Source organism: Pocillopora damicornis, chromosome 9, assembly GCF_964200805.1.
Source record: "Pocillopora damicornis chromosome 9, jaPocDami1.2, whole genome shotgun sequence".
Taxonomy (NCBI): Eukaryota; Metazoa; Cnidaria; class Anthozoa; order Scleractinia; family Pocilloporidae; genus Pocillopora; species Pocillopora damicornis.
Window position 1 is genome coordinate 16,035,276 of NC_142678.1, and position 10,583 is coordinate 16,045,858.

The 10,583-nt window shown below is 40.2% G+C and overlaps 1 protein-coding gene across 1 annotated transcript in view; it reads right to left on the reverse strand.

The window, feature by feature from the left end:
* The window catches only part of LOC113682796 (uncharacterized), a 75,177-nt gene that overhangs the window by 14,407 nt on the left and 50,187 nt on the right, over window positions 1–10,583 (reverse strand). The window contains exons 100-121 of the mRNA XM_089181556.1: window positions 10,111–10,233; window positions 9,824–9,946; window positions 9,205–9,327; window positions 8,993–9,115; window positions 8,764–8,886; window positions 8,528–8,650; window positions 8,185–8,307; window positions 7,970–8,092; window positions 7,734–7,856; window positions 7,498–7,620; window positions 7,154–7,276; window positions 6,939–7,061; window positions 6,703–6,825; window positions 6,360–6,482; window positions 6,144–6,266; window positions 5,908–6,030; window positions 2,032–2,154; window positions 1,816–1,938; window positions 1,580–1,702; window positions 1,237–1,359; window positions 1,020–1,142; window positions 379–501 (exon numbers count right to left, since the gene is read on the reverse strand). Coding sequence (XP_089037682.1) covers window positions 379–501; window positions 1,020–1,142; window positions 1,237–1,359; window positions 1,580–1,702; window positions 1,816–1,938; window positions 2,032–2,154; window positions 5,908–6,030; window positions 6,144–6,266; window positions 6,360–6,482; window positions 6,703–6,825; window positions 6,939–7,061; window positions 7,154–7,276; window positions 7,498–7,620; window positions 7,734–7,856; window positions 7,970–8,092; window positions 8,185–8,307; window positions 8,528–8,650; window positions 8,764–8,886; window positions 8,993–9,115; window positions 9,205–9,327; window positions 9,824–9,946; window positions 10,111–10,233 — 2,706 coding nt within the window. The remainder of the gene's footprint in view (window positions 1–378; window positions 502–1,019; window positions 1,143–1,236; window positions 1,360–1,579; window positions 1,703–1,815; window positions 1,939–2,031; window positions 2,155–5,907; window positions 6,031–6,143; window positions 6,267–6,359; window positions 6,483–6,702; window positions 6,826–6,938; window positions 7,062–7,153; window positions 7,277–7,497; window positions 7,621–7,733; window positions 7,857–7,969; window positions 8,093–8,184; window positions 8,308–8,527; window positions 8,651–8,763; window positions 8,887–8,992; window positions 9,116–9,204; window positions 9,328–9,823; window positions 9,947–10,110; window positions 10,234–10,583) is intronic.

Sequence of the window (10,583 nt, forward strand, 5' to 3'; positions counted from 1 at the left end):
GTTTACCTAAAACGGCTGTAAGAGCCGTCACAGAGCTTGGGTCGCAAGGATTTTATTCCGTAGAACATTTCATTGTTATCTAAGTTCATTAGAGACGGAATAGTTCTAGAACTCTCTGATCAATTACATGTAGAACTCGAGCGAACACTTTCTGAAATACTGACCTACGCACGTTATACCATCCCCACTGAATCCCCGCTTACACGAACAGCTATAAGAACCTTCATTGTTGGTGCAATCGGCATTTTCGTTACAAGGACTAGACTGCGTAGAACATTCATCAATATCTAAGTCCCAAAGGAAAAAAATGGCGGGGGTCTCATACCTAAAAATAAACTCGATTGAACACTCCCAGAAATCCCTTCCTTAACAACTAACCTGTACACGTTGTGCCATCTCCTGTGAATCCTTTTTTACAAGAACAGCTGTAAGAACCGTCACTGTTGCTGCAATTAGCGTTTTGGTCACAAGGACTGGAACCCACTGAACATTCATCGATATCTTAACGAGAATAAAAGAAAAAGACACGCAAGTTTAAAACATCTATCATGTACCATATAAAAAAGACATTGCATCTCCTACTAATCCTTGTTAACAAGTGCAGATGTAATCAAATGACCGTCATCAATGGTACAATCGACAGAAATTTTACGACCCTGACCCTGTTTGCAACTACAGTAGTACGAACCGTCGCTGTTGGTGTAATTAGCGTACCCGTCACAAGGATTAACATTTATATTGCACTCATCGATCTCTTATGGTGTGGAAGGAAAGTTAAAAAAATTACGGTTGTAGATCTCTCTGACCGAAGTAAATTGGGCACTTTATTATTAATTATTAATTATTTAATTATAGTCAGCGTTCTCGCTACAGGGATTGGTATCTCTCACACTCATCGATGTCTGATAGCATGGAATGAAATATAGAAATGAACGGTTATAAGACTAACTGACTGACCAAAATGAACCCCAACACTTACAGAAACACCATAATCTGCCACATTTTACACTAATTAGTACCTTCACAAGTCGTCCCGTTTCCAATGAACCCCTCTTTACAAGTACAACTGTACGAACCGATATTATTGGCACATATGGCATTCTTGTCACAGGGATTTGTATCTGCAGAGCACTCATCAATGTCTAATGATGCCAAAAGAAAGATAAAAGAGAAATGACGTTACAACTCTCTGACCGACATAAACTTAACACCTTAAAATGCTACAACCGTTATTACCTTCACAAGCCGTCCCGTTTCCAGTGAACCCCTGTTTACAAGTACAGCTGTAGGAACCGTCACTGTTGGCGCAATCAGCGTTCTCGTCACAGAGATTGGAAACTGCAGAACACTCGTCGATATCTGATCGTAAGGAAATATATATAAAAAAGGAATTGTCATTTTGACCGAAATAAACATGAACCTCTTACGTCAAAAGGATTTGTATCTGCAGAAGAATCATCGATGTCTATTCGAAAGGAAAGAGAGATAGAGAGGACTCGTTTTAACACTCTTTGATCGAAAAATAAAATAACTCCCTCAGAAAACACATGGACCAAAAAAATGCTACAATCGTTACTACCTTCACAAGTCGTCCCGTTTCCAGTGAACCCCTGTTTACAAGTGCAGCTGTACGAGCCGTCATTATTGGCGCAAATAGCGTTCTCGCTACAGGGATTAGTATCTGAAGAACACTCATCGATGTCTAATGGCGAAGAATGAAATATAGAAAGGAACGGTTATAGAATTAACTGACCAAAATGAACTCGATCACTTACAGAAACACCATAATCTGCCACATTTTACGCTAATTAGTACCTTCACAAGTCGTCCCGTTTCCAGTGAACCCCTCTTTACAAGTACAACTGTACGAACCGATATTATTGGCACATATGGCGTTCTTGTCACAGAGATTTGTATCTGCAGAACACTCATCAATGTCTAATGATGCGAAAAGAAAGATAAAGAGAAATGACTTTACAACTCTCTGACCGACATAAACTTAACACCTTAAAATGCTACAACCGTTATTACCTTCACAAGCCTTCCCGTTTCCAGTGAACCCCTGTTTACAAGTACAGCTGTAGGAACCGTCACTGTTGATGCAATCAGCGTTCTCGTCACAGGGATTGGAAACTGCAGAACACTCGTCGATGTCTGATAGTAAGGAAATATATATAAAAAAGGAATTGTCATTTTGACCGAAATAAACATGAACCTCTCACGTCAAAAGGATTTGTATCTGCAGAAGAATCATCGATGTCTATTCCAAAGCATGACGAGCTTTGCTGACCAAAAGAATTTATGCAAATGAGGCTGAGGCGGATCTGAGATCCGCCTGGCAATTATTAACTGTAAGAGAAGAACTGACTTCGCGCCCACAGAACGACCGAGGTGTTGCGGATGAATTTTCAGTAATTACTTTTTTGGCACTTTTCGGCGTCCAAATTGCATGGCGAGAGTAACCCAAAACCTTAAAGCAGACCCTTCTTGTCACAATACGAATGTTTTCCAGATAGGGACACGCGTTAATGTCAGCTCCACTCGCGTGATTACATTTTTCAAGGTTAAACCCTCGCGTGGATCTAACAACTCAAGTTTACTTTAAAGCGCAAAATGTAAGCCAAAGTAATTTTATAATTTAACTCCATGATCGAAATTTTGTTTACAAAGGATAATAATGGATCGACATCGACCTAGAGCGTCAGCTTCACTCGCGGGGAGTCAACCATTTTCTCTTGCCCCTTGCGCAACATAGAATGCAAATTTGCTGACCCACTCTATTGATACACACAACTCGACAGTCGTTAAGAGTTGAAAAAGATGAAGTTTTTTTTACCAAAACCATGTGTTTCCGATTTTTAAACGCTAAGAAAAATGTAGTAATGGTATGTCCACTCCGGAAAATAATACCGCAAACAACAGCAAGCCCTAACCGCGATGAGAACACTCATGGATCACACAGCGCAACAGAACTCATTTTGTTTGTTTGTTTGGGTTTTTTCCGATAATATTGGCCTGTAAAGAAATATATAATGGAGTTATTTTGTACCCTCCGCCGGCACCATATAATTGGCTAAATGCTAAGGAAGTAATATACTTTAAAGAGATCATTAAAGGAGTAAAATCTTTAGAAAAATTTTTCCTGCTGGGGTTTCCTGGCGCGCCACTGCGAACACAGCGAACCTCATGTATAAGGCTGCGAGAAAATAAACAAAGACAAGTAGAAAAAGTTCTTTACTCACAAATCTCTTTTACAATCTATGACCGATTTTACATCTTGTGTCTGAAGCAAGAGTTGGAAATGTAAATGCAATTTAATACGTTACAAGAAGAGGTATTTTACTCGTTGGTAATTTTATTCCTAAATTCGTTATTTATTTTTAATTGAAAAATCACGGGATTTGAGGACAGACACCACCAAGGCAAACACAACATCGACATAAAAATTACCAGTCAACGGAACGTGCACTTATGATGTGTAATTAAGTTAAGGTTGGTTGGTCATCTAAACAGGAAAACTATCTTTTTCTATTAAAACAATCATTGCTTTTTCATCACGGCTTTTCGCGGTTAACGTTCAATTAAATCTGCAAAGGAAAAAAATCAAGACAAGTAAATTTAATTATGTCGCAATTCAAAATTAGTTTGTCATAAGAGAGAGACAGAACCAAATAAAAAAAAGGGAAAGATTTTGCCTTCAGATAACAACAGCCCAAATAGGACTGACTACCCAAGAGAGACAGAACCAGGTGAAAAAAAAGGGAAAGGTTCTGCCTTCAGATAACAACAGCCCAAATAGGACTGACTACCCAAGAGAGACAGAACCAGGTGAAAAAAAGGGAAAGGTTCTGCTTTCAGATAACAACAGCCCAAATAGGACTGACTACCCAAGAGAGACAGAGCCAGTTGAAAAAAAGGGAAAGGTTCTGCCTTCAGATAACAACAGCCCAAACAGGACTGACTACCCAAGAAGGACAGAACCAGGTGAAAAAAAGGGAAAGGTTCTGCCTTCAGATAACAACAGCCCAAACAGGACTGACTACCCAAGAGGGACAGAACCAGGTGAAAAAAAAAGGAAAGGTTCTGCCTTCAGATAACAACAGCCCAAATAGGACTGACTACCCAAGAGAGACAGAGCCAGGTGGAAAAAAAGGAAAGGTTCTGCCTTCAGATAACAACAGCCCAAATAGGACTGACTACCCAAGAGAGACAGAACCAGGTGAAAAAAAGGAAAGGTTCTGCCTTCAGATAACAACAGCCCAAACAGGACTGACTACCCAAGAGAGACAGAACCAGGTGAAAAAAAGGGAAAGGTTCTGCCTTCAGATAACAACAGCCCAAACAGGACTGACTACCCAAGAGAGACAGAACCAGGTGAAAAAAAAAGGAAAGGTTCTGCCTTCAGATAACAACAGCTCACATACGATTGACAAAACCGGGAAAAAAATTAAAAAATGAAGGTTCTTCCCTCACGGAGATAAGTCTGATTACACGAGAGAGTGGGTAAGAAATAACAAAAGAACGAGAATATCTTCAGGATTCTGCTTTCGAAACTGCGAAATAGTACAGTACGATTAGTAAGAAAACACACTAACCTGCCAAGAGTGCGTCATCTTACAGGGAAGGAATATTTGAGCTGTGATGTCAGGGTTCATTCCATAATTAGTTCATCTTGCTCATGTTAGGTTTCAACAGTTTGATAATACACCATGTGATTTTAAGCATCTGTCACCGAACTATCACAGAAATAATTCCTTCTCTTGCTTCGAAAGCACAGAAGTAAAGGTAAACCTTGCTTTGCTGATTAAATGGTTTGGGCATCATCATTTTCCGCTCAAAGGTTATTAAGCAGCGAGATTTATCGCGCGTCATCATATAGCTCTAGACAGATATTATCAGGCATACAACCTTATCTAAAAGCCAAATTGGACAGGCCAGCGAGTAGAATTTCTTCCTCGCGAAGTTTTACACAGTTAAGACCTTACCTTAAGGAAAGAACGATGGCCCCTTTTCGCAGATACCGCCGAATATACTCGTACCTTCGCACAGAATTTTCGCGGGATAAGTTCCCGCGCTTACCTGATGATTGGGACTTACTAAAATGATATTTTATATTGAAAGAGCTCCTCAGTATGGACGCCAGAAAAGTATTATCAAAATATCTACCCAATCGTTTCAAGTGTTAAATGATACTCTTGTATCTCCAGAACATACTGCAGTCGAAATCTCTCTTGAAAACAAGGTCCTTACCGAGCGGCTCACCGGCTTCCATGTTGACTTAGGGTCAAAGGTCTGATCAGAGTGAAATATAAGTAGGCTAACACAATTTAATTTTGGTATTGTCGTGACAGAATAGATAATCGCTCTTTGCGTCACAAACCAATAAATCTGTAGATCACGAACAAAACATGCTGGGTACAATAACTGTTACTTGATAGTCATGTCACGCACTACAACCAGGCTATCCTCAAATGCCATGACACACTACGGCTTAGCTAAGCCGTTCTTGTCGCTGAATCATTCTACAATTATGAAAATTGCCATTCACGCCATGAATGCGTAGTTATCTCCAAAGAGAAAATTGTGCAAAAGAGTCCTAAATTTACGTAGCACTCCTAACGCGCAAGCCGCGCGGATCCTCGCGCCTGTTTACATTTGAATTGTTAACTTCAATTAATTTCACGCTCGAAGCCAAACACCTCGCTTTCACTTGCTAATTGAGCCCTCTCGCTTTACTTTGACAAGCCTATGGATCATTTTACGCATCCCTGGTGAGAATTCTTTTCTTGAGCAAAGCTCGTCATGAAAGAGAGATAGAGAGGACTCGTTTTAACACTCTTTGATCGAAAAATAAAATAACTCCCTCAGAAAACACATGGCCCAAAAAAATGCTACAATCGTTACTACCTTCACAAGTCGTCCCGTTTCCAGTGAACCCCTGTTTACAAGTGCAGCTGTACGAGCCGTCATTATTGGCGCAAATAGCGTTCTCGCTACAGGGATTGGTATCTGAAGAACACTCATCGATGTCTAATAGCGAAGAATGAAATATAGAAAGGAACGGTTAGAGAACTAACTGACCAAAATGAAACCTAACACTTACAGAAACGCCATAATCTGCCACACTTTACGCTAATTAGTACCTTCACAAGTCGTCCCGTTTCCAGTGAACCCCTCTTTACAAGTACAGCTGTACGAACCGATATTATTGGCACATATGGCATTCTTGTCACAGGGATTTGTATCTGCAGAACACTCATCAATGTCTAATGATGCGAAAAGAAAGATAAAGAGAAATGACTTTACAACTCTCTGACCGACATAAACTTAACACCTTAAAATGCTACAACCGTTATTACCTTCACAAGCCTTCCCGTTTCCAGTGAACCCCTGTTTACAAGAACAGCTGTAGGAACCGTCACTGTTGGCGCAATCAGCGTTCTCATCACAGGGATTGGAAACTGCAGAACACTCGTCGATGTCTGATCGTAAGGAAATATATATAAAAAAGGAATTGTCATTTTGACCGAAATAAACATTAACATCTCACGTCAAAGGGATTTGTATCTGCAGAAGAATCATCGATGTCTATTCGAAAGCAAAGAGAGATGGAGAGGAATCGTTTTAACACTCTTTGATCGAAAAATAAAATAACTCCCTCAGAAAACACACGGACCAAAAATATGTTACAATCGTTACTACCTTCACAAGTCGTCCCGTTTCCAGTGAACCCCAGTTTACAAGTGCAGCTGTACGAGCCGTCATTATTGGCGCAAATAGCGTTCTCGCTACAGGGATTGGTATCTGAAGAACACTCATCGATGTCTAATAGCGAAGAATGAAATATAGAAAGGAACGGTTATAGAACTAACTGACCAAAATGAACCCCAACACTTACAGAAACACCATAATCTGCCACATTTTACGCTAATTAGTACCTTCACAAGTCGTCCCGTTTCCAGTGAACCCCTCTTTACAAGTACAGCTGTACGAACCGATCTTATTGGCACATATGGCGTTCTTGTCACAGGGATTTGTATCTGCAGAACACTCATCAATGTCTAATGATGCGAAAAGAAAGATAAAGAGAAATGACTTTACAACTCTCTGACCGACATAAACTTAACTTCTAAAATGCTACAACCGTTATTACCTTTACAAGCCGTCCCGTTTCCAGTGAACCCCTGTTTACAAGTACAGCTGTAGGAACCGTCACTGTTGGTGCAATCAGCGTTCTCGTCACAGGGATTGGAAACTGCAGAACACTCGTCGATGTCTGATCGTAAGGAAATATATATAAAAAAGGAATTGTCATTTTGACCGAAATAAACATTAACCTCTCACGTGAAAAGGATTTGTATCTGCAGAAGAATCATCAATGTCTATTCGAAAGGAAAGAGAGATAGAGAGGACTCGTTTTAACACTCTTTGATCGAAAAATAAAAGAACTCCCTCAGAAAACACATGGACCAAAAAAAAAGCTACAAGCGTTACTACCTTCACAAGTCATCCCGTTTCCAGTGAACCCCTGTTTACAAGTGCAGCTGTACGAGCCGTCATTATTGGCGCAAATAGCGTTCTCGCTACAGGGATTGGTATCTGAAGAACACTCATCGATGTCTAATGGCGAAGAATGAAGTATAGAAAGGAACGGTTATAGACCTAACTGACCAAAATGAACCCCAACACTTACAGAAACACCATAATCTGCCACATTTTACGCTAATTAGTACCTTCACAAGTCGTCCCGTTTCCAGTGAACCCCTCTATACAAGTGCAGCTGTACGAGCCGTCATTATTGGCGCAAATAGCGTTCTCGCTACAGGGATTGGTATCTGAAGAACACTCATCGATGTCTAATGGCGAAGAATGAAATATAGAAAGGAACGGTTATAGAATTAACTGACCAAAATGAACCCCAACACTTACAAAAACACCATAATCTGCCACATTTTACGCTAATTAGTACCTTCACAAGTCGTCCCGTTTCCAGTGAACCCCTCTTTACAAGTACAACTGTACGAACCGATATTATTGGCACATATGGCGTTCTTGTCACAGGGATTTGTATCTGCAGAACACTCATCAATGTCTAATGATGCGAAAAGAAAGATAAAGAGAAATGACTTTACAACTCTCTGACCGACATAAACTTAACTTCTAAAATGCTACAACCGTTATTACCTTCACAAGCCGTCCCGTTTCCAGTGAACCCCTGTTTACAAGTACAGCTGTAGGAACCGTCACTGTTGGTGCAATCAGCGTTCTCGTCACAGGGATTGGAAACTGCAGAACACTCGTCGATGTCTGATCGTAAGGAAATATATATAAAAAAGGAATTGTCATTTTGACCGAAATAAACATTAACATCTCACGTCAAAGGGATTTGTATCTGCAGAAGAATCATCGATGTCTATTCGAAAGCAAAGAGAGATGGAGAGGAATCGTTTTAACACTCTTTGATCGAAAAATAAAATAACTCCCTCAGAAAACACTTGGACCAAAAAAATGCTACAATTGTTACTACCTTCACAAGCCGTCCCGTTTCCAGTGAACCCCTGTTTACAAGTGCAGCTGTACGAGCCGTCATTATTGGCGCAAACAGCGTTCTCGCTACAGGGATTGGTATCTGAAGAACACTCATCGATGTCTAATAGCGAAGAATGAAATATAGAAAGGAACGGTTATAGAACTAACTGACCAAAATGAACCCCAACACTTACAGAAACACCATAATCTGCCACATTTTACGCTAATTAGTACCTTCACAAGTCGTCCCGTTTCCAGTGAACCCCTCTTTACAAGTACAACTGTACGAACCGTCAATATTGGCGCATTTAGCATTCTCGTCACAAGGATTTAAATCCACAGAGCACTCATCTATATCTGATGGTGCATAAAGAAAGATAACAAGAAATGCTTGTGAAACTCGCCCACCGAAATAGAACTCACAAAGACAACGTGGCCTAAAATAAATTACAATCTCCTTTACCTTCACAAGCCGTCCCGTTTCCAGTGAACCCCTGTTTGCAAGTACAGCCGTACGAACCGATATTATTGGCACATATGGCGTTCTTGTGACAGGGATTGGTATCCGCAGAGCACTCATCGATGTCTGATGATACGGAAAGAAAGATAAAGAGAAACGACTTTATAACTCTCTGACCGACATAATAAGCTAATAGTAATGATAAGATTTTTTACCTTCACAAGCTGTCCCATTTCTGGTGAACCCCTGTTTACAAACACAGCTGTACGAGCCCTCACTGTTGCCGCAATCAGCTTTCTCGTCACAGGGATTGGAAACTGCAGAGCACTCATTGATGTCTGATCGTAAGCAAATATATTTTTCTAGTTTCTCTAGTTTGAGCACTCTAGCATGGCTTAGGTGATCCCACATGTGTGAGATCACTTGGGGTGGCTATATTGCCTTACCTCCATTCTAGCTTCAGCACTGCACTGATGAGGCCCAGAAGGCCGAAACAGTACTGTCTGCAGTTAGTTATATATATAAATTATTATGGAACTATTTGACCGAAATAACAAAGAACCCCTTGCGTCACAGGGATTTGTATCTGCAGAAAAATCATCGATGTCTATTCGAAAGGAAATATTTACAATCACGTATAATTAAAAGGAAACATTAAGTTTTGATTAAGGGTACATTTCATCTAAACCATTGCTATCGTTTGTTTGCGGCTTGATGTTGTATTATTATTAGTGGCTGTTAATCTCATCTGTATGTAGGCCACGGCATGATGTATTGCTGAATTAGGTCTTCCGAGATCAGATGCCCTTAAGAAGAAATTCACGAAAAAAATACCTGTACATATTGTGCCATTTCCCGTAAAGCCTTGCTTGCAAGAACAGCTGTAAAAACCGGCGCTGTTGGAGCAATCGGCATTCACATCACAAGGACCAGAGTCAGCGGAACACTCGTCGATATCTGATGATCATTGCATACAAACGTTGATCATAATCATGTTATTTTGTCATACGAGAGAGAACAAAAGTATTAGGGCCTGCTTGTAAGACTGTTGCTAGTCAAAAGGGACGTTTTTAATGGTTCTACACTTACAAGAAAAAGGCCACTAGTATGGCCTCCCATACCTTTACAAGAGGTTCCATTTCCGCTAAAACCTTGTTTACAAGTGCAGCTATAAGAACCTCCACTGTTCGCGCAGTCAGCGTTTTGGTCACAAGGACTGGAATCTTGAGAACACTCATTAATATCTAGAGTAACAAACCAAGGATAGAGTCATTACACATTACAAGAAGAACAAATGGAAAAAAAAAGAAAGGAAGAGCTAATAGCACCAATTCGTCACTACACCTCACTTTCCAACTAAAAATACGAAAAAGGACGGCGAAATTGTTTTTTAAGTTCAAATCGGAGCAATATTGTGAATAAAAAAAATTTGTGATTATTTACTCCTCTAGAAGTACCTTTACAAGTCAATCCATTTCCAGAGAATCCTTCTTTACAAATACAGATGTGAGAACACATACACAGCAGACGTGACAAATAATCAAACTTTGTTCACAGTTTCAAAAGCATGTACCTTCGCATGATGCGCCATCTC